Source organism: Hypanus sabinus, chromosome 21, assembly GCF_030144855.1.
Source record: "Hypanus sabinus isolate sHypSab1 chromosome 21, sHypSab1.hap1, whole genome shotgun sequence".
Taxonomy (NCBI): Eukaryota; Metazoa; Chordata; class Chondrichthyes; order Myliobatiformes; family Dasyatidae; genus Hypanus; species Hypanus sabinus.
In genome coordinates this window covers 2,342,332-2,367,077 of record NC_082726.1, presented here as the reverse complement: position 1 = coordinate 2,367,077, position 24,746 = coordinate 2,342,332, and the positions used below count along the sequence as shown (strand labels likewise).

Genomic DNA, 24,746 nt, shown 5'->3' with positions numbered 1-24,746 from the left:
TTAAGAGGTGCGTCCGTAATGACATATGGCATATTTAGATGAAAAGGATGCTGCCACTTTGCAGGAGTCTGCTAGATTGGCAGATGAGTTTCCCCTCACCCACAAGGTTAAGTTTATGCTGAGTAAGGCCTTCCAAAAGAGTAGCATGGACTGTCAGGGTAAACGAGAAATTAAATCTGGGACTAGTGACAAAAGTAAGGATGAAGGGAAGCAAGAGAAGGAGAAATATTCTGGTCTTTCTTGTCACTATTGTAGGAAAGCTGGTCATGTTATGGCTAATTGTTCCCTCCTGAAGAAGAAGGAAAAGGAGGCAGTCCCAGATGCTTGTATTCGGTGTTGTGAAACACCTATAAACCCACAGGGGTCTGCACATTCTGATGAGGCTCAGTTAAAGACTGAGAGGTCTGACCGAGTTGGGAAGGGATTCGATCATTTTATGTCGGATGGGTTTGTGTCAGTGAATGAAGGGACAACCCCAGTACCAGTGAAAATTCTTCGAGACACTGGGGCTTTTCAGTCACTTACATTAGACAGTGTTCTAAAGTTTGGTGATGAGACTGACACAGGTGAGGTAAATCTTATTAAAGGCATCGGGGCCGGCATTGTTTCTGTGCCACTACACAAGATAACTTTATAGTCAGGGTTGGTTTCAGGACCTGTTAAGATAGGACTATGCTCCAGTTTACCAGTGGAAGCTGTTTCTCTGTTGTGAGGAAATGACCTAGCAGGTGGTAAAGTTGTTCCTGTAGTGCAGCTGACAACTAAGCCAACCACTGATGATTCAAAGATGGATTTTAACATTTATCCCTCCTGTGCAGTAACTCAAAGTAAGGTCTGCCAATACAGATAGTTCTGTGCAGCATGATTCTGCTACCCATGATAGCCAATATTGGGATTCAGGTTTTGATGACATGTCAGGGACTTTTCTGTCTTCATTGTTCCACCAGGATCCAAGTATTAAATCTGACTAGAAAGATTTATCTCTGTTGAGAAAGGAGTTTCTAGCAGAACAGAACCGAGACCCTGAGATGGAAGCTTTAAAAGAAAAAGCTCTCTCAGATGATGAGATTAAGGAAGTGCCAGAAGGATATTATTATCAAAGATGGAGTGTCAATGAGGAAGTGGAGACCACCTGAGATACCTGCAAGTGAGGAGTGGGCAATTGTTCACTAAGTTGTAGTTCCTAAAGTCCATAGGAACGTAATTTTAACTTTGGCCCATAGTATGCCCTTAGGTGGCCATCTTGGTGTGAATAAAACTGTAAACAAGGTTATGAAACAATTTTTCTGGCCTAATTTGAGCAAAGATGTTGTGATCTTTTGTCGAACCTGTCACACTAGTCAAGATGTGGGTAAACCTAATCAGGTCACTCCAGTGGCCCCACTACAGCCTGTTCCTGCATTTGGTGAACCCTTTTCCAAAGTTATTCTGGATTGTGTTGGCCTATTGCCAAAGACTAAAGCTGGCCATCAGTATTTGCTAACTATCATGTGTACACATCAAGATTTCCCGAGGCAATATCTCTCAGAAAATATCAAGGCTAAAACTGTGTCAAAGGCTCTCAAAGTTTTTTTTTTACTTTATTTGGTTTGCCTAAAGAAATCCAGTCTGATCAAGGAAGTAATTTTACATCTGGATTATTCCAGCAGGTATTTTATGAATTGGGAGCCAAGCAGATTATGCTGTCTGTGTACCATCCAGAATTGTAAGGGGTTTTAGAAAGATTCCATTCGACCCTCAGAACAATGATTAACATGAGAACGATGGTGTTGAAAACGAGAATGATTGGTTTGAAGTAATTCATTTGCTATTATTTGCAGTAAGAGAATCAGCACAGGAATCATTAGGCTTTAGTCCATTTGAACTTGTATTTGGTCATAGGTTCGAGGACCTTTGACCCTGTTAAAGTGGATTAATGAGGATATGCATATCAATTTGTTAGATTATGTTTTGAAATTCAAAGACAGATTACACAAAGCCTGTAGGAAGGAAAACTTAAAGGTTTCTCAAAACAGAATGAAGTGTTGGTATGACAAACAGGCTTGTATGAGAAAATTCCAGGTGGGAGATGAGGTGCTGGTGTTATTTCCAATATTGATGAACCCACTTCAGGTGAAATACCATGGACCGTATGAAATAGTGTCTCAAGTTAATGACGTAAATTTTGTAGTCAAAACACCAGCTAGGCGGAAGTCAACACAGCTGGTACATGTAAACATGTTAAAATCATATTTTGAAAAAGAAGTAGCAACTGTGTCTGGTGGAGTCAATAACAAGGAGTTTGATTTTTCTGGGAACTCATTAATTGATTCACCCGAGGTTTGTTCTAAATCAAACATTGTCCCAGTTAGACTAACAAACTCGACTGCTCTAGAAAACATTGATTACAAGTTGGCTCATTTACAGTCAAAGCAACAACAAATGAAGAAATTAATTTTGAAGTTTAAAGACTTATTTCCCTATGTTCCAAGGAGAACCACAGTTGCATTACATGATGTAGATGTCGGTCATGCCAAGCCCATAAAACAACACCCACATCGCATGAACATAGAAAAATGTAAACTGGCTGAACAAGAAGTTGAGTATATGTTAGAAAATGGTATTATTAGGCCTTCAACTTCAGATTGGAGCTCACCTTGTGTTACAGTACTTAAACCAGATGGTAGTATTAGATTTTGCACTGTCTATAGAAAGGTGAATGCTGTAACAAAAATGGATACTTATCCCATCCCCAGAGTGGATGATTGTATAAACAAGGTTGGAAAAGCTGAGTTTCTTACAAAGATTGATCTCTTGAATGGGTATTGGTGTGTTCCTTTGACAGTGAGGGGTAGAGAAATTTCTGCATGACACCTTCTGGGTTGTATGAATACAATGTTCTGCCATTTGGAATGAGAAATGCTCCAGGAACATTCCAGAGAATGATTAATTCTGTAATTCAAGGGTTAAAACATACAGATGCCTATATTGATGACTTGGTCACGGAAAATGATACATGGGAAGCCCATATTTCTGCAGTAGAAAAGCTGTTTGACAGGCTTTCCAAGGCCAACCTTACAGTTAACTTAGCTAAGAGTGAATTTGGCCATGCCACTGTGACCTATCTTGGTTATGTGGTAGATCAAGGCAGTTGGCTCCTGTCAAGGCAAAAGTTCAGGTAATTTCTGAAGTTCCCATTCCAACTGGTTAAAAAGACTCTTAGAAGGTTTGTGGGAATGGTTGGATATTATCGTAAATTCTGTAAGAACTTTGCTGATATTGCTCTTCCTTTGACAAACCTCCTGAGGAAGGATGAAAAGTTTGTTTGGACAGAACCTTGTCAGGAGGCATTTGATCAATTAAAAACCATTTTATGTCATCAACCTGTGCTCCGGACAGCTGGCTTTGAGAAGCCATTCTCTGTAGCCATGGATGCCAGTGATGAAGCTGCAGGAGCAGTGTTACTACAAAGGGATGATTGTGATGGAGTTGAACATTCTGTAGCTTACTTTTCAAGGAAATTCAATGAGCATCAATGAAATTATTCCATTATAGAGAAAGAGTTGTTATCACTTATCTTGGCTTTGCAGCATTTTGATGTTAATGTTTGCCCAGCTCAGAAACTACTTGTGGTTTATACAGATCATAATCCATTGGTGTTTTTGAGTAAGGAAGGACAAAACAGTCGGTTGTTAAATTGGAGTTTGATTTTGCAGTAATATGATATTATGATAACTCACATTAAAGGCAAAGATAATATAATTGCAGATTGCCTTTCTAGATGTTAAGCTTGCAATGTATTTTAAGAATAGCATGTAATTTGTTATTTTGTATAAACTTCTGCAATATATTGTATTAGTTTGTAGTATGCTATATGGTAATCGCAAATGTATTGTTTCATGTATTGTAGTTTGCAGTTAAAATTTTGCTTAGATCAAAATTTTCCTTTTTGAGTGAGGTGGGGCTATGACATCAGTCACAGGCTGAAGCAGTTTGCATGGACAGAGAGAGAGGAGACCAGCTGCTGGAACTTCAGCTGGTCACTGCGATGGTTTGGAGCTCTTTTAAGCCCAAAAGATTGGGTTAAACATCGGCACATGGTGTACAACAAATGTGGGACTGTCACTTCGTATAATCCATAGGAGTGGATTTTGGGATATCTTGTGGGACCACTTGTGTAGCCCTTGTCTGGGTATGTTGTGTGGTAACCACTGGAAGACGATATTCCTGTGACAGTCATGTCCAGTGATAATTCGTACGTGGATTTGGAAAGACATGATGGACAAGATCTATGGCGACTGTTATCTCGTTTTACCAGCTTGGAACCTGTGGAATACTTAGTACTTGCCTGCTCTCTCCATTACAATGTGGATTACAAATATCTCTCTCCCCTCATTTATTACATTGATGACTGAACTTTCCTACTTTACCATCTCAAGACTCTAAGCCTTGTTCCCCCAAGCTCGATAGTTGGGAGTTATATTTACACACACATACACATAACACTGTTAACTTCTGTTTATCTTGGTTGAGTTACTATATTATAAGTAAATACTAATAAAGATAGTGGTTTTAACATTAAAACCTGGCTCAGAGTGAAATTTCTTGCTGTTGGTTCGTTTCTAAACCGTTATGGTTTGTAACAGTGTATTCTGAAAACTTAGAACATAATAGGCACAGGAGTAGGCCATCTGACCCATCCAGCCTGCTCTGCCATTCAGTAAGATCATATGGCCATGGACTTCTCTACCTACCTTTTTCCCCATAACTCTTAACTCCTCTATAATGCAAAAAATCTATCCAACCTTGTCTTAAATATATTTACTCCATTCCACAGATTCACCACAGATTCAGCTCCTCCTCTGTCCTAAACCTTCTCCTCCAAATCCTGAGACAATGTCTTCATTTACTGGTTTATTTGTTATGTGTTTATCCACCCATTCACACACTTAACTCTGAATCCTTACCTCCTGTAATTTGATTATTAATCTCTTGTGGGGTACCTTGTCAAAAGCCTTCTGAAAATCCAAGTAAATGGATTATCATCAAATTTTAGTTGCCTCTTCATAGAACTCCAACATATTAGTAAAACATGATTTCTTCATCTGACCCCATGCTGGGTTTCTGTTAACATGCCTGTTCTTAACAGCTGCTTTTCCATCTCATTCTTTATTAATGTTTCCATTATCTTGCCTGCAATACACATTAAGCTTACTGGTCTATAGTTACAAGGTCAGTGCAGTCACTATACACTGGGACAACATTAGCCCATTTTCAGTCCTTAGTCTTCACTGACTTGAAAAATACATGTGTATATATAATCACAGACCTCTGAATACTGATACATAACTTTCAGCTACAGCAGGGCCTCACATCCTAAGATCTGTAAGTCACTTAAAGCAACCTTATTTTTTCTCTACACTCACTGGCACATTGCTAATGTCTTTGCTGATGAATATTTTAGCAAAATATGAGGTAGGAGCCACATTTATCTATCCCACCAAGGATTGAGGGTGACCTTTTCTGAAAGATTTTGTCAAGTTAAAAATGAGTTGTGTCCCTCTCTGCATAATTTAACACCCACTATTATTCCCAATACTCCTAGCTTCCTCCTTGACTTTCTTTTACTACTAAAGTATTGAAAAAAATCTCAGGGGTCAAGCAGCAATATCCTTCTCAACTTGCCCTGCCTTTTGGCAATCTCTTGACTATAGCTCTCATTTTTATATGCCCTACAGTTAACATGATTACTAGTTTTCCTGTGTTCCTTGTATAGCTGTCTTTTCTTCAATAACTTTTATGTGCATCTTTATTTATCCATGTAGTTTTTTTTATTTCTTGTCCTGACCTTGGGTATGAACATTTCCTCACTGAGTATTATCTCTCCAAATCAACCCCATTATTCCTGAACCGACTCAATGTCGAGCAATTCCTTCCAGTTTACCTTCTGAAACCTTTAAGACATTGGCACAAATATTGCCTTTCTGAAATTCAATTTAATTGCTTTGGTTTCTACTGCCATACTCTCCCAAAAAAACTTTGAGAATAACAATGTTATGATTGCTTGTTTCTAAAGGCTCAAAACTTAAGTACTCAAAATTCAATCCTGGTTGTTACAAAATATCAAATCTGGACAGGCCTCCCATCTTGTTGGTGTATTAACGTACTAGGTCAAAAAACAATTCACCTTCCTGTAATCCATTAGTTACTAAGTTCTCTCACTCAATATTTGGAAAATTAAAATCACCCATAACTATAACAATACTATCAGAACCTACTTTTCTAATATTCTGATAGCTTATTAAACAAGACTATCCACTTTGGGGGGGGGGGGGGGTCTAACACACACCCAATGTTATTTCTTTACCCTTATAGTTTGAAATTCTCACCCAGATATCTTTGCTAAGTCTCAATTCATCTATCATTTAAATTCTCTCTTATGTTAATACTGCTATCCCACCTTTACGATCTTGCCTATCTTTTCAGGGTAAAGTATATCCTTCATTACTATATTCATCCCCATCCATTGAGGCCAGCCAGGTTTCAGTTACATCATACTTAGCCACACTTGCACATAAACCCAGCTCATTTATTAATACATCTTGCCATCATTAGTGTATTACTGATGTTTTTCATCCTATTCTGGCCCATTTTTATATTATTGAAGCCTATAATCAGTTTATGTCCTAATCAATAAAGACTATTAAAGATTGTATGTAGCCAAATTGAAGTTTATTAAAAATAAAAAGATGATTTCAATTGCATTAATCACATGGATGTTTATTTTCACATTTTTGTAACAATGTACAGTAAATTTCTACACTTATCCAAAGCATTGAATCCAACCACTTGAACTTACAAAACCAGATTTAAATCATGGCAGCATTATCAACTGAAAAACATAATGTCAGGTTTCACTGAATCTCTATGAAGGGTCTCGGCCCGAAACGTCGACAGTGCTTCTCCTTATAGATGCTGCCTGGCCTGCTGTGTTCCACCAGCATTTTGTGTGTGTTGACTGAATCTCTATTGACCGACTTGTGTGGAAGGCAGTGGAAACACTGGCTGATGGAAATACCAGGCACTTGATGGTGCATTACCAAACCATTCCTCCCTCACAATTGTAACATTAAAAATTCCAGCTCAGTAAAAGGTAGATGCATGGAATAAGGGATACAACTGAGGCCACTCACCTTCCAGCCCACTCAACCTGCTTTCCTAACCCATGTTCCACAGCTGTTCTAATGTCTGGCATTGGAAGTTCAGAGTCTTCCAATGAATCTCCCTGTGGGGCCACAGCAGAACTTAAGATCTGGCCCAGATTGGAATGATCATCGTCACCAGCACAAAGAACTTTGGCAGACTTCCAGTTTAGTCTGGACTAAATACACTGGACTGCAGTGGAAGCCCAGTCTATCATCAATCCCACACCCAAAGTAAACTGCTGTTGCTATTACCATGGAGTACAATCACTTTCACCATGTTACTCAAAACATCAACAGCAAATTTAGAAGGCCCAGAAAATGGGAACAGGTGATTTGTGGACATGCTCATGTTTCTCTTGCTGCCACCAGCTCAAAGCCATTAATTTGCTTGCATCTCCTATCTTCTCTTGTTCCTCAGTGAGAAAGCTGTATGTTAAGTACATTTAAAATCTTTGTCAGCTGATTTCCACATCTGAATGGTTAGATTTACAGACAGTCTTTAGGTCTCTGACCTACCAGAAAATGTACAGATAATTTCCCCATGCAAGGATACAATCAGGGCAAAACATCACTGTGGAGTCACAAGAATGTCTTCATTGGTAATTTCAATAATCATTTTCAAAGCTGTTTACCTACAAGTCCAACAGGAACCAACCGTACAGAACGACTGAACTTGGTGCAAGTCCTCAGCTTGATAAATAAATGTTTAAAAGTGATTTGTTTTCAGAATTAGCATTCTCCCAAGTACCACAGCTTGTGTTCCACAGCTCCACATAGTATTGTCACAAGGTTCTCTTGCAGCTCAGATATACAATGAGCCATCAGCAGGCCCAACATAGCCAATCCCAATCAGCAACACATCTATCAAAGTCCATATTCCAAGGCCTCCGAAGCTAAAGAGTTTACCAAGACCTTCCTTCCACTGGCCCAGGTAGAAGCGATCTGCTCCAAACCCTCCCAAAGTGATGCTGGAAGCAAATTAAAACTTGTGTTAAGCAAAGAGGAAACATTAGCAAAGTGTGAACACATCTACATCATAGCAAACTGAAGAGTACCACCCTATGGCTCAATGCTTGTTCTTGGATAATAGCTGAGCCTCACCATGGTGACAGAATGTGCACAAATTAAACATGGAGACATGTTGCTGATAACCTGCCAGTGTCAGCAGGTTAACATGGAGACCCATTACTGATCACCTTCCTGTGTCAGCAGGCATTAACAAGCTTAGACTTGTTATATAGATTAATATTTTCCAACAATCAACAGGTCAGGCTACTGGTAAGGAACTGCTGCTTGGAATTGATTTCAGAGACCGCATTCCACAGGTAAAATGCGAAAGTCAGTTTTCATGGAAGTTCTAGGGTCAAATGGGGAAACTCAGAACTTGCTGCAAAGTGTGTCACTGGTACTAAATAAGTACATAAGCACGACAAACTAAATAGTTTTCAACACGTACAAACAAGCTGTAGGAATTCAGTAGGTCAGCAGGTCCATTGAAATGAGCAGTCAACGTTTCGGGCCGAGCCCCTTCGTCAGGACTGAAGGAGGGGGCAGGGGCCACATAAAGAAGGTGGGGGGGGGGGGGGGGGGGAGGGTGGGAAGAAGGCTGGTAGGTCCCAGGTGAAAATCCAATCAGAGGTAAGATTAAGGGGTGGAGGAAGGGAGGCAGGAGGGGATAGGCAGGAAAGGTGAAGGAGGAAGGTAAGGGGAAAGCACTATGGGTAGTAGAAGAAGGCAGAATCATGAGAGAAGTGATAGGCAGCTAGAAGAGGAGGCAGAGTGAAACTGAGATGGGGGAAGGGAATTACTGGAAGTTGGAGAATTCGACGTTCATACCAAGGGGCTGGAGACTACCCAGACGGTACATGAGGTGTTGCTCCTCCAACCTGAGTTTGGCTTCATCATGGCAGTAGAGGAGGCCATGTATGGACATATCTGAATGGGAATGTGAAGCAGAGTTTGGAGGAGCAACACCTCATATACCATCTGGGTAGTCTCCAGCCCCTTGGTATGAACATCGAATTCGCTAACTTCTGGTAATTCCCTCCCCCTCACTTCCCCCATCCCACTTTCCCCTTACATTCCTTCACCTGTCCTGCCTTTCCCTTCCCTGCTTCCCCTCCCCCACCCCTTGATCTTCCCTGATTGGTTTTTCACCTGGGACCTACCAGCCTCTCCTTTCCCACCCTCCCCACACCTTCTTTATGGGGCCCCTGCCCACTCCTTCTTCAGTCCTGACGAAGGGTCTCCGCCGAAACGTTGACTGCTCGTTTCAATGGATGCTGTCCGACCTGCTGAGCTCCTCCAGCTTGTTTGTACATGTTGACTCGACAACATCTGCAGTGTACTTTGTGTTTAAATAGTTTTCAAATGTTTGCTCTGTCCACTTTGCAAAGAAACTGTTAAACTGTTTCCCCACCCCAACTGACCTTTCAGGTCAACTGTTTCCCCACCCCAACTGAGATTTCAGGTCAAACAAAACTAATCATTCCAGTATTCGATTACACCCAATTGAAATCTGTACCAAATGAGACCTTCACGAGCCCATCAGAAACCTTTTGTCCGTGCCACAGTGGATTCCTATCCAGCTTTGAAGAAGTTCTGCTGCCCAGATGTGAAGGCTGAGGTTCCCAACCTGGGGTCTACGGATCCCCAGTTAATGGTAGTGCTCCATGGCATAAAAAAGGTTGGGAATAGTTAGGCTATTCCATTCAAATAAATCATTCCAGTATTTGTGAGTTTAGAATTTCGTATTATTGTAAAAAGTCACAGAAAGGTCCAGCCGGAAAATAAATCTACCCATGCACATCAGTCCAATGTGGCTGAAAGTAACTGAACTGAGACATTATCTTTCACTTCCTACAGATGTGCCCAACCTGCTACATACTTGAGTCACAAACATATAGATTACAAAACAGAAACAGACCCTTTGGCCCATCTAGTCCATGCTGAACCATTTTGACTGCCTACTCCCATTGACCTGCACCAGGAGCATAACCCTCCATACCCCTACCAACCATATTCCTATCCAAACTTGTCTTAAACTTTGAAATTGAAATCACATCCACCACTTGTGCTAGCAGCTTGTTCTACACTCTCATGATCCTCTAAGTGAAGAGGTTTTCCCTCACGTTTCCCTTAACCCATGACCTCTAGCTGTAGCCCCACCCAACCTCAGTGAAAAAAGCCTGCTTGTGCTTACCCTATCTACACCCCTCAATTTTATATACCTCTATCAAATTGCCCCTCCAATTTCCATGTTCCAAGGAATAAAGTCCTAACCTAATCAATCTTTCCTTATAACTCAGGTCCTGCCGTCTCTACACTGTCAAACCAGGCCTCACCAATGTCTTATACAACTTCAACATAACATCCCATCTTCTGTACTCACCTTGATTTATGAAGGCCAATGTTCCAAAAGTTTCTTTCTGATCCTATTCACTTGTGATGCCACTTTCAATGAATCATGGACCTGTATTTCCAGATCCCTTTGTTCTACCAGACTCCTCAGTGCCCTACTGTTCACTGTGTAAAGCCTGCCCAGGGTGGTCCTACCACAGTGCAAAACCTCATACTTGTCTGTGTTAAATTCCATCTGGTTCAGATCCCACTGCAAGCTTTGATAGTCTTCCTTGCTCCAATCTTAGTGTCATGTGCACATTTGCTGATCCAGTTAACCACATTATCATCCTGATCATGACACAGATGACAAACAACAGACCTGACACCGATTAATGCAGCACACCAGTCACAGGCCTCCAGTCAGAGAGGCAACCATCTACTCCCACTCTCTGGTTTCTCTTACAAAGCAAAAGTTTAATCCTCATCCTGAATCCTGAGCAACCTCCCTTATCAAATGCCTGGCTGAAGTCCATGTAGACAACATCCACTGCCTCGCCTTAGTCAATATTCATGGTAACTTCCTCAAAAAGGTTGGTTGGACATGACCTACCCTGTATGAAGCCACATTGACTATCCCTAATCAGTCTTTGTCTATCCAAATGCTCATATCCGGTTGCTTAGAATACCTTCCAATAACTTTCCCATTACTGATGTCAGGCTCACCAACCTACAATTTCCTGATTTATTTTTAGAGCCTTTTTTAAGCAATGGAACATTAGCAGTCCTCCAATCCTCCAGTACCTCGCCTGTTGCTAAGGATGATTTAGATATCTCTGCGAGGGGCCCGGCAATTTCTGTACTTTCCTCCCACAGAGTTCAAGGGAATACATTGTCACGCCTGGGAATTTATCCACCCTAATTTGCCTCAAGACAGCAAAGCCTCCTCCTTTGTCATCTGTATAGGGGCTATGAAATTGATGCCACTTTGCCTCACTTCCATTGACTCTGTATCTGTCTCTAAGTAAATGCAGATGGAAAAAAAAAATTCTTTTAAGATCTCCATGTCTTTTGGCTCTATGCATGGATTACCACTCTGATCTGCCAGAAGATCAACTTTGTCCCTTGCAATCCTTTTGCACTTAAAACATCTGTAGAATCCCTCAGGATTTTCATTCAGCTTGTCAACCTCATACCTTGGAAATAACTTCGTGTAGCTCGGATGGTTAATAATTGGGTTGAATTGTTCTGATCTTGGCAACCCAATTGCAAACCGTACGAGATGACATCATCAGAGCGCTGTTTACTTGTGGTGCATCCTCCGACTGCTTAGCCTTTATATACGTATCAATTAGCTGTCTGGTTGTCATTATGGAAACTCAACTGTGACAAAGGGAGAGGGTCTCATCACTGGTTGGTCACATGGCAAACTATGTGTTTCTGGAATTTTGTCCGCATTGGCTTATAATTAGGATCAACGCCTATGTGTCTGTTTACAAAACTGTTTGCAGAAACCACGCCTCTAGGAATTCTCTTGTGCGCCATGACTTTCACTGTGCCCAGTCAAATTTCAAGGTAGAGACTAGGGAGAGTTAGTCATGCAGCAAATGTTACATCAGCCAAGTTAGGAGAAAACTATCCACAAGCATCCATGAACATCACTTGGCTGTAAAACAGCATGACCAGCTCTCCCTAGTCTTTACTCATGAAGATCAAGGAGGATACAAATTTGAAAGCCATTTCACAAGCAAACATGTGAAATGGAAGAGATTTCCTAGAAGCGTGGTTTTCTGCCAACACTTCTGTGAGCAGACATGTAGACCTCAATCTCATTTATAAACCAATGCAGGCAAATTCCAAACCACAACACAGAATTCACCATGCAACCAATCAGTGGCGAGACCTCTCGCTATACCGTAAGAATGAACAATGAACTGATTGATATACAAAGGCCAAGCATTCAGAGGACACACCACAAGTGAACAGTACACTGATGTCTCGTCATATGGTGATGAAACGTTTGTAAATGGATTGCCAAGATCCGAGAACAACTAATCCCAACCAGCCTCATGGCTTTTTCTTTAAGACCCCCTGATTTCTTTCTTACATGCATTTCTTACTCTCCATAAGCACCTCATTTGTTCCTATTTACCTGTACCGGCTACGCACCTCCTCCTTTTTTCTTAACTAGGGCCTCAATATCTATTTAAAACCAAGGTTCCCTGCACCTATTATCTTTACATTTTATATTTACAAGCTTTGTATTCTCAAAATTTCACTTCTGATTGCCTCATACTTACCAAGGACTCCTTTGCCAGAAAACAGCCTGCTCCAATATACAGTTACAAGAAAACGTTTGTGAACCCTTTTCAATTACTTGGTTTTCTGCATTAATTACTCATAAAATCTGGTCTGATCTTCATCTAAGCCACAATAAAAGACAAATGCAATCTGCCAAAACTAACACATAAACAATTGTACTTCTTGTCGATATGCAGTACACCATTTAAACAGTCAGAATCCAGGTTCAAAAAAGTATGTGAACCTGTGGGGTAATGCCTTCTACAAAACTAAATTGGAGTCAAGAGTTCCAATTAATGAGATGAGATTGGAGGTGTGAGTTGTTGAGATGCCCTGCCCTATAAACAAGACAGTCAGGTTACTGACAGAGCCTCTCTTCTCAAGAAAGATCTGTTTATGTGCACCATGTCCCAATCAAAACAAGTTTCAGAGGTCCTTAGAAGAACTGCAGAGAAGCATGGTTGGAAAAGCATTTCAAAAGACCAGAGTGTTCATCAGTCCACAGTATAATAAATTGTATACAAATGGAGGAAACTCAATACTATTGCTATTTTCCCTAGGGGTGGCATCCTGCAATGATCACACAAAGAGCACAACATGCAATGCTGAAGGAGGTGAAAAAGAACCCAAGAGTAACAGTAATAAAGACATGCAGAAATTTCTAGAACTTGCTAATGTTGGTGCTCATGTGTCTATTATAAGAAAAACACTGAACAAAAATGCTGTTCATGGAAAGACACCACAGAGGAAAACACTGCTCTCCAAAATAAAACATTGTTGCATGTCTCAAGTTTGCAATAGACCACGAAGATGTTCCACAATACTTGTGGGACAATGTTCTGTGGATAAATGAGACAAAAGTTGAACTTCTTGGCAGAAATGCACACCACAATGTTTGGAGGAAAAAGGGCACAGCACACCAACACCAAAATCTCACCCCAACTGTGAAGCATAGTGGAAGGAGCATCATGGTTTGGGGTTGCTTTGCTACCTTAGGGCCTGGACAGCATGCATTCATTGAGGGAACAATGAATTCAAAATTGCAGCAAGGCATTTTACAAGAGAATATCAGGGTAGTGGTCTGTCACGAAGTTTACTAGATGATTATAATCTGAAATACAAGAGTAAATCATCAACAGAATGGTTTAAGAAGAACATCATTTGTGTTTGGAATGGCCAAATCAGAGTCCAGACCTTAACTCAATTGAAATGTTGTGGCATGACCTGAAGAGCACTGTTCATGCAAGGTATCCTAGAAATGATGATAAACTGAAACAGTTTTGTATGGAGGACTGGTCTAAAATTCCCCCCTGCTTTTGTGCAAGTCTGATCAGCAACTACAGGAAACACTTGGTGTAGGTTTTTGCTGCATAAGAAGTTCTACCAGTTATAGAACATAGAATAGTACAGCACAGTACAGGCCCTTCAGCCCACAATGTTGTGCCGACCCTCAAACCCTGCCTCCCGTATAACCCCCCACCTTAAATTCCTCCATATACCTGTCTAGTAGTCTCTTAAGCTTCGCTAGTGTATCTGCCTCCACCACTGACTCAGGCAGTGCATTCCACGCACCAACCACTCTGAGTGAAAAACCTTACTCTAATATCCCCCTTGAACTTCCCTCCCCTTACCTTAAAGCCATGTCCTCTTGTACTGAGCAGTTATTAAATACAAAGGTTGACATACTTTTTCCAGCCTAGACTGTGAATGATTAAACAATATGTTCATTAAATACATGAAAAATACAATGGTTTGTGTGTTATTAGTTTAGGCAGCTTGTGTTTGTCTATCATTATGACTTAGAAGAAGATCAGACCACATTTTATGAGTAATTAATGCAAAAAACCAGGTAATTGCAAAGGTTCACAAACTTTTTCTTTCAACTATACGCTTGCCAGATCCTTTCTGATACCATCAAAATTGGCTCCTCTCCAATTTAGACTCTCAGGCAGTGGACCAAACCCATCTTTCTCCATATTTACTTTGAAACTAATGGTATTAAGATCACTGGATACAAAGTGTTCACCCACACAAACTTCTGTCACTTGTCCTGTCTCATTCCCCAACAGCAGATCAAGTATTGCATGCTTGCTCTTTGGCACTTCTATGTACTGATTAAAGAACCTTTCCTGAACACATTTGACAAACTCTATCCCATTAGTCCTTTTACAGTATGGGAGTACCAGTCAATATGTGGAAAGCTACAACAACCTTGTGTTTCTTGCAAAAGACTGCGATTTCTCTATAAATTTGTTCCTCTAAATCCCTTTCTTATCCCTAAATATCTTCCTTATTTTTCTGTTCTATGCATAACACCTCACTAGACAAGTTCTCCAATCTGTCCTGACTGAGCACTGCCATGACACTTCCCCGAACCAGTAACAATAGTTCTTCTTTAACCCCTTCCACTCTCCTGCATCTAAAACAACAGAACTCCAGACTATTGAGCTGCTAGTCCTCCCCCTTCTACAACCAAATCTCACTAATGGCTCCAATATCATAATTCCATGTGTTAACCCATGCCTTGAGCTCATCTGCCTTTCCTCCAATACTTCTCGCATTGAAATATATGCGGTTCAGACACTAGCGATCCATGCTCATCCTTTTGATTCCTGACTTTGTTTGACGTCTTAACATGTCTCCACAACCTCTCCACTAACTGTTGACACTCTGGTTCCCATGCCCCTCCCCCCCCACACTCCAGTTTAAGCCCTACTTGCACCATTAATAAACCTTCCTGCTAGGATATTAGACCCCCACCCCTCAGTTCAGGTGCAAACAGTCTCTTCTGTACAGGTCCCACCTTCCCTGGAAGGGACCAATGGTCCAAAAATCTGATGCCCTCCCTCCTACACCAGCTCTGTAGCCATGTGTTAAACTGTATAATCTTCCTAGTTTTGGCCTCATAAGCACATGGCATGGGTAGCAATCCTGAGATCACAACCCTGGAGGACCAGCCCTTTAACTTAGCACCTAACTCACTGAATTTCCCTATGAAGAACCTCGTCACTCATCCTACCCATGTCATTGGCACCTACAGGGAACACAACCACTGGCTGTTCAATCATCCACTTAAGATTGCTGAGGACTTGATCTGAGCTGTCCCACACTCTGGACCTGGCAGGCAACATACCATTCAGGAACCTCACTCTTATCCACAGAACTTCATTTCTGTTCCCCTAATAAATCCCCTATCACCACAGCTCACCTCTTCTCCCCTCATTCCCTTCTGAGTCTCAGAGTCATTCTCAGTGCCAGAGACTGTGACTTTCCTCTATTAGGACACCACCGTCCCCCCTACACACACGCCAGTATCCAAAGTGGTATACCTGTTGTTGAGGGGGACAGCCTCACGGATATCTGCACTGGCTGTTTAACACCTTTATCCTTCCTGTCACCCAGTTTCCTGTGTCATGCACCTTGGTCTAACTATCTCTTCATAGGTCTGATCTATCACCCCCTCAGTCTTCCAAATTATCTGGAGTTCATCCAGTTCCAGCTCCAACTCCTTAACACAGCTAGATACACTTCTTGCAGTTGTAGTGGTTATGGACACTGGAGGTCTCCCTGCCTTTCCACATCTCGCAAGAGGATCATTCCACTATCCTGCCTGGCAAATATAAAGGAGGAAAACTGATAAATAAACTGTGTGGGGGAAAAAGCTATCGACAGCTTTTTGCTTTCTCTCACTCAAGCCTCAAACAAACATTCCAACCATAGCCACTCCACTTGGCCCTGCCTTATTTTAATTTGTTCTTACTAATTCATCAAAATCACTCTTTGGCTGCTGCTCAAAACACCAAATTGCTGTGAGTCGATGTTTTTTCTACTCAATTGGCGAAGCAGCCTTTCAAACTGCTCTCCGAAGCCACCCAGTTCAAACTGAGATTAGGATATTAAAACAAATGGCGACTTTGCTGCTGATACTCGATGTCATCACATCTCCAGATTTGGACAGTGTTCAACAATGAAAATCATCATGAGGGAACAAAGCAGTTTCTGCATCTCTATTTATACAGCATGGAACAGGCCCTTTCAGCCCAACGAGCCACACTACACAGCAACCTACCGTTTTAACCCAAGCCTACTCAGAGGACAATTTAGAATGATCAATTAACCTACTAACTGGTACACCTCTGGACCATGGAAGGAAACCAGAGCTTCTTCCATGTGGTCACAGGGAGGACGTACAGACTCCTTATGAGTAACGGCAGAATTGAAGTCCACACTCCAAAACCTTGAGCTGCAATAATGTCATGCAAACTGCTACACTATTGTGGTGCGCCAAGGTGATCAATGATGACAGGTGGGACAGAGCAAAGTGAATATTCACAATGCAAAAATGCCTGACCAGCAAATACATGCAACTCATACCACTGTAATCATCAACAAATCTAACTATCTGTAAATCTATTCATCAGTGAATACAGAAACTATGAAATGCAAAGAATTTTCTCATTGAAGAATCAAAATCTGTTTTTACCTGAGAGCCAATGCAGTTGACCACTTGTAACCACCTGTCCAATTGCAATACACCTTCTTCTGAAATGTGCGATTACCTGACAACAGAATAAAAATCTCAAGACAAGACATTTACATTTGACGTCCTCTATGTGTGATACCTGAGCCAGAAGCTAACGACAACAATGAGATAAGAAGCTCCAAGTATAAACGCAAGTCAATGACTCAGAACTTGTTCAGAAGCTGCAATTGCTGGAAAGTCCGAGCAATAAGCTGTTACATCAAAGTGGCACTCAGACAACTGATTTCCAGTTTTCACCAAACTGACTGATCTCATCAAAGCTGCAACAATCGGTGCAATCAGACAGGTTTTTAAATAATAACACAATAAATTGCAGTTTGTAGAAAAAGGTCCAAACTTCCACAGTCCTCCTTGTAATGTTTATTATGAAAATGTGGTTTTAATTCTTGACTTTTGTGCCCCGTTTTAAATTGATTCTATCTACTCCTCACATGTAACTCAGTAAATCTCCAAAACCCAAGGAAAGTAGCCCTGGCAATGCATGTTGAGTTCAGTTATTAACAGTAGTTCTGATAAAATAAAACTGAATGGCTTCCAGTCAAGATGACTTAAATGTTTGTTAATGTACCCGCCCATCTCAATCCATACACACACACCATCCCTAAACCCCTGAAGGGGGAAAAAAAGAAAAGAAGAATAAATAAGCCATGATGGAATAGTAGAGCAGACTTGATGGGCTGAGTGGCCTAATTCTGCCCGTGTCTTATGAATTCCTCAACACTGAGAAAAAAGGCCGAGTGCCTTTGTTCTATTTATGTCCCTCAAGATAGACATCTATAAAGTCACCCCTCAATCTCCAACACACCAATGAGCAATTCCCAGCTTACCCAACCCTCTGTCCATATCCTCTGGGATGTGTAGAATTGAATATTCAAAGTACTCAGGCATTTCTACACTTACTACGCAACTTTAATCCTCTGTATCGTACTCCACCACACAACGGTCAAGGTCAAAGGATGTTCATTAGCTAAGTAAGGAAATGACCATGGCATTCAAATAAATAATGTATGTGGACCCCACCAAATAACTGAACCAAGTCAGTAGATCATGGGTTTAATGGGCCATGTGGTGACTCCTACACAAACACAAGAACAGGAGCAGGAGTCAGCCAACTGCTCCATCATTCAGTAAGATCATGGCTGATCTGGCCACGGATTCAGCTCTACCTACCTGCATCTTCCCCAGAACCCTTAATTCACCTGCTATGCAATAATCTATCTAAATATATTTATTGAGGCAAATTCCACTGCTTCCCTACGCAAAGAATTCAACAGGTTAACTACTTGCTGGGAAAAGCAGTTGCCTCTCATCTCCATCCTTAATCTAGTCCCCTGGTTCTCGTCTCACTTTGAATTGAATTGACTTTATTACTTATAGTTGAAGTCAGAAGTTTACATACACTTAGGCTGAAGTCATTAAAACTCATTGTTTAACCACTCCACAGATTTCATATTAGCAAATTATAGTTCTAGCAAGATATTGAGGACATCTATTTTATGCTTGACGTGAGTAATTTTTCCAACAATTGTTTACAGACAGATTATTTCACTTATAATTGACTATATCACAACTCCAGTGGATCAGAAGTTTACAAACAAAATCAAAAGAAATCAGCCAAGACTCTGAAAAAAAATTGCGGACCTCCACAAGTCTCATTCATCCTTGGGAACAAATTCCAAATGCTTGAAGCTGCCACGTTCATCTGTACAAACAATAGCACGCAAGTATAAACACCATGGGACCACGCAGCCGTCATACTGCTCAGGGAAGAGATGCATTGTCTCCTAGAGATGAACATACTTTGGTGTGAAAAGTGCAAATCAATCCCAGAACAGCAAAGGACCTTGTGAAGATGCTGGAGGAAGCAGGTAGACAAGTATCTATATCCACAGTAAAACAAGTCCTTTATTGACATAACCTGAAAGGCTGCTCAGCAAGGAAGAAGCCACTGCTCCAAAACCGCCATAAAAAAGCCAGACTACAGTTTTCAAGTGCATATGGGGACAAAGATCTTACTTTTTGGAGAAATGTCCTTTGGTCTGATGAAACAAAAATTGAACTGTTTGGCCATAATGACCATCGTTATGTTTGGAGGAAAAAGGGTGAGGTTTGCAAGCTGGAGAACATCATCCCAACTGTGAAGCATGGGGGGTGGCAGCATCATGTTGTGGGGGTGCTTTGCTGCAGGAGGGACTGGTGCACTTCACAAAATAGATGGCAAGAGGAAGGAAAATTATGTGGATATATTGAAGCAACATCTCAAGACATCAGCCAGGAAGTTAAAGCTCAGTCACAAATGGGTCTTCCAAATGGACAATGACCCCAAGCATACCTCCAAAGTTGTGGCTAAATTGCTTAAGGACAACAAAATCAAGGTATTGGAGTGGCCATCACAAAGCCCTGACCTCAATCAAATAGAAAATTTGTGGGCAGAACTGAAAAAGCCTGTGCGAGCAAGGAGGCCTACAAACCTGACTAAGTTACACCAGTTCTGTCTGGAGGGATGGAACAAAATTCCAGCAACTTATTGTGAGAAGCTTGTGGAAGGCCACCTAAAACTTTTCACCCAAGTTAAACAATTTAAAGGCAATGCTACCAAATACTAATGAAGTGTATGTAAACTTCTAACCCACTGGGAATGTGATGACATAAAAGCTGAAATAAATCATATTCTCTACTATTATTCTGACATTCTTAAAATAGTGATCCTAACTGACCTAAGGCAGGAAATGTTTTTTAGGATTAAATGTCAGGAATTGTGAAAAACTGAGTTTAAATGTATTTGGCTAAGGTGTATGTAAACTTCTGACTTCAACTGTACATTCTTCACATACATGAGTAAAATAAGTCTCTGTCTAAATGTGCAATTTATAGTAATTTGTAATAAATAGTATATACAACAGGACAGCATAAAAATACAATTTTATCAGTGTGAATTAATCAGTCTGATGGCCTGGTGGAAGAGGTTGTCCAGCAGCCTGTTGGTCCTGGCTTTTATGCTGCTGTATCAGTTCCCAGATGGTAGCAGCTGGAACAGTTTATGGTTGGGGTGACTCTGGTCCCCAATGATCCTTCAGGCCCTTTTTACACACCTGCCTTTGTAAATGTCTTGAATAATGGTAAGTTCACATCCACAGATGTGCTGAGCTGTCTGCACCACTCTCTGCAGAGTCCTGCAATTGAGGGAAGTACAGTTCTCATACCAATCAGTGATGCAGCCAGTCAGGATGCTCTCAATTGTGCTCCTATAGAAAGTCCTTTGGATTTGGGGACCCATACCGAACTTCCTTCAACTGTCTGATGTGAAAGAGGTACCATTGTGCTTTTTCACCACACAGCTGATATGTACAGACCACGCGAGATCCTCAGTGATGTGTATGCCAAGGAACTTAAAGCTATTGACCCTCTCTACCCCAGATCCATTGATGTCAATAGGGGTTAGACCGTCTCCATTCCTCCTGTAATCCACAGCCAGCTCCTTTGTTTTTGCAACATAGAGGGAAAGGTTGTTAGGGTGATGACTTCTCTGTAGGCTACCTCATTATTTGAGATTAGGCCAATCAGTGCAAACAACTTTCCTGCTTCTATTTTCATCCAGTTCATTTTGACAATAACTGTGTTAAGCTGGAACTATTTTCATTTCAAGGTAACGCTATATTTTCATTAATTCCCATTTCACTCTGACGGAACTCACACACCAGTGTTTGTTCTCCCACAGACCACTTACCAAGACAATGCACGTGCTCCAGGGCTGTGCAGTTAGAAATGAAGTATTGCCGCGGGCACCGCACGCTCTTGCAATTTGTGGTTTCCTTGCAATGATACTGTTTGGGTGGCAGCTGCCAACAGAACTGGCAGACCACTGTTATCTGAAATATTTTCTGGTCCATTTTGTTCTCATCCTGAGTAGACAAACAGAAACAAAGCAAGAATGAAGGTTATCAAACAATTCATTACAACAAATAGTTACTTGCTTCTTTCCAGCCACACGCATCTATGGAAGCCATCAAGCAGGACAGCAAAGGTATCTCAACTCTTCTGTTCTCCAAAGTTGTTGATGGTTTCAAGACTCAGACACCAAAAGTACAAGGAGTAGGAGTGGAATAGGAGAATTATTCCAATGAACAATTTATATGAAATACATTGGCTTGAGTAGTGAAGACAGAACTCACAAAAACTAAGTAGCAAATCAATTGCTTTGTTCACCAAGTCACAGACAGAAGGCCAAGTACTGGAAAATGTTATGAGTATAGATGAGCACAGTGGACTAGTGGGTCTGTCTGTATGAGGTATCAGCCCATGGCAGAGCTGCCACACCAGAAATCAATGTCTTTCACCTTCTCCTAAATCCCTCTGCTTTGAAACTAGCATAAACTTGTTAATGTAAGGAAATATACTGAAGGAACTCAGTTCAGGCATCATCTTTATCCTGAAGCAGCGTCAAAATGTTATGTCTTTATTCCTCCCCATAGACACTGCTTGACCTGTTGAGTTCCTCCAGCATTGTGTATTTTTAATTTTACTTCAGGTTTACATCATTTGAGTTTATTCCAGATGTCAGTACACTGTACACAAGATAAAATAATTCACCATTTTAGACACACACAATTAGGCAGGAGCAGAGAGAAACAAGGGAGTGCATTTGTTCAGAAACAGTGCAGCATTTATTATTTGAGCACAATTCCTACAAGGTATAAAGGAAACACCTAATTGCTTCTTTGAGAGAGATAGTTTAAAATGGAAAGCTTGTTAGGATATCATTGCCATTGTAATGTACACAAGAACACATTTCACTTTCTGAAAAATATTTGACTTTGTGTTACTTAAGTGTTTTTTTTTGGAGGGAGAATTTCGTGGTAATACTTCTTGCCTCTGCTCCACACTCCAACTCAGTGGGTAGCAGTAATGCTCTTGATGTTGGGTCTGCGATTAAACCAGAAGAAAACAGAGGGAGTGCAGATGCTGGAAAATGGAGCAACATACAACGTGCAAGGTCAGATAACATCAGTGGATGGAAATGGTTAATGTTTTGGGTCTAAACCCTTCCTCCAGCAGTGAGATTGTTGCTCCAGGGAACAGGTGGGAATATTTAGGTTGGTCAGCACAAACCAGGATGGGCTGAAGGAGCTGACTCTGCGCTGTACCGTTGTGTACTACATCATTTACTTACTGTGCACTGTACACCCGGCTTGATTGTACAGTTGAATGAAGCTTCCTTCCCATAGATACAGTTGGAATGCATCAAGCAGTTCATACAAAGTGGCGGCAGTCTGTTGCACTGTCCGGCGCTCGGGCACTTCGCCAGGTAAGCTGGCACCGTGGTTGGCGCTGCAAACAGACAGAGGCCGATTGTAGGAAGCCCAGCCACAGATTACCGCCGCCCGTTACAGCGAGTTCTCCGGCCCTCACCCCCTTCACTTACCGGCTTCAGGCGGACCGCGGGTGCCTCCCAGGCCGCTGGAGGACGGGAGACCGGTGCCTTTAGAGTGGAGTAGGCCATCAGGAGCTCCGGTGCTTGGGGAGTCTGTGAACGAGGAGAACACGGAGTCAGGCCTGGCCCATCGCCGCTCACCCAGCGGAGCCCAGTCCCGGCCGGAACCCCGGACTCACCTCCGCCGACCAACCCCAGCAGCGGCCACAGCAGAAGCAGCAGCCGATCCACAACCCTCCTGGACGCCATCGCACCTACCGTAAAGCCAATGAGATCCAACAGCATCCTGCCAATTAACAGAGAGCAAGGAAAGAAGCGACCAATCACTGCCACAGGGGAACGCGACCAATCAGGACCGAGTGCAATCATCACATTCGGTCGGAAACTGAAACAAACTGCTGCAGACACAAGGCAGGATCTGTAGAGAGAGAGAAACCCTTGGGCTGCAGGTCAAAACTCTCTGCTGGCAGGGAAATCTCTCCAGCAAGAATATCTGAACCGTGAATAAACCGCCCAAATAAACAAACATTCGGGGTGGCATAGTTAGCGTTACACTATGACAGCAACAGTACCCACCGCTGTCTGAGGAGCTGGCACATTCTCCCTGTGACGGCTTGGGTTTCTTCCCATATTTCAGTGGGTCGATTGGTCACGTGGGTGCAATTGGGCTTGCTTGTGAATCTCTTGCGGTAATCTATTGCACCCGGTGCGGCCTCCTCTACATCGGCGAGACCCGACGCAGATGGGGGAATCGCTTCGTCGCGCACCACAACAGACAGGATCTCCCAGTTGCCACTCACTTCAACTCTCCCTCTCATTCCCATTCGGATATGTCCATACATGGCCTCCTCTACAGCCATGACAAGGCCAAACTTAGGCGAGTATCTCATCTACCGTCTGGGTAGTCTCCAGCCCCTTGGCATGAACATCGAGTTCTCCCGGTAATTCTCTCCCTTCCCCATCCCACCTCTACTCTGTCTCCTCTTCTAGCTGCCTATCACCTCTCATGACTCTGCCTTCTTCTATTTTCCCCTTAGATTGCTTCTTCACCTCTCCTGCCTATCCCCGCCCCCACCCCTTGATCTCTGATTAGTTTTCCACCCTCTTTATAGAGGGTCCCCTTCCTGCTTTAGTCCTGACGAAGGGTTTCGACCCGAAACGTTGACTGCTTCTTTCAACGGATGCTGCCCGAACTGCTGAGTTCATCCAGCTTTTTTGTACGTCTTGAATGCCTGCTGTATTTTGAAACTAAGGCAGGTAGAATGGTGGGGTGGTGGAATGGATTTGGTAGCTATTGCAGGGCTTACAGGCATTTTCTACCAAATGGAACAGGGTATTCCTCATATATTGTCTCTCCATCCACCTCCATAAGCTGGTTTAGGCAAATGGGATCAATTAGATTGACATCATGATGGGGCAAGTGGCCCATTCTTGTGCTTTACTGTTCCATGTTGCAATCTACTAAATATCAGCAGAAAGATTTGCACAAGTGGTCAACCGCCAGGGAGGTACACAGAAATCAGCAAAAAAAAATTATTGTTGTGGTTTCTTCTTATTTTATTGTTACTTGCTTCATGTAAAGTACATACAGTTTGCTGTAATCCCCAACTAACCACCACTTTATGGACATGCAATCTATCTATGTAAGTCATCTTATACTTAGGTTTTTTTACTATTATTTTTGTGTTCTTTACTATATTGTTTTTCATCAGATTCAGAGTAATAAGTATTTCATTCTCCTTTACACTTGTGTACTGGAAATGACTATCTTGAAACTTATCTAATTTTTAGGTATTAAAGACATTTCTTGAAGAGGCTACCTTGCACACCAGTCAAGCTTCAGACAGGAATCTGACCTTCTGTGCCAGTTCCCCCCAACCTTCAATTTCCAACCCAAAGCATTAAACTTGCATTTGCAGTTAGCAATTCATTTTAATCTTTCCAAACT

At 41.8% G+C, this 24,746-nt stretch overlaps 1 protein-coding gene across 1 annotated transcript; it reads right to left on the bottom strand.

Moving 5' to 3' along the window:
• Window positions 1–6,696: 6,696 nt before the first annotated feature.
• On the bottom strand, window positions 6,697–23,167 carry tm2d3 (TM2 domain containing 3). The gene is made up of 6 exons (XM_059945851.1): window positions 22,978–23,167; window positions 22,790–22,891; window positions 22,538–22,695; window positions 21,095–21,269; window positions 17,308–17,383; window positions 6,697–8,152 (listed from the first exon to the last, which is right to left on the bottom strand). The coding sequence occupies exons 1-6, from the start codon at window positions 23,165–23,167 to the stop codon at window positions 7,987–7,989; spliced, it is 867 nt and encodes a 288-aa protein (XP_059801834.1). The 3' UTR covers window positions 6,697–7,986.
• Window positions 23,168–24,746: the final 1,579 nt, after the last annotated feature.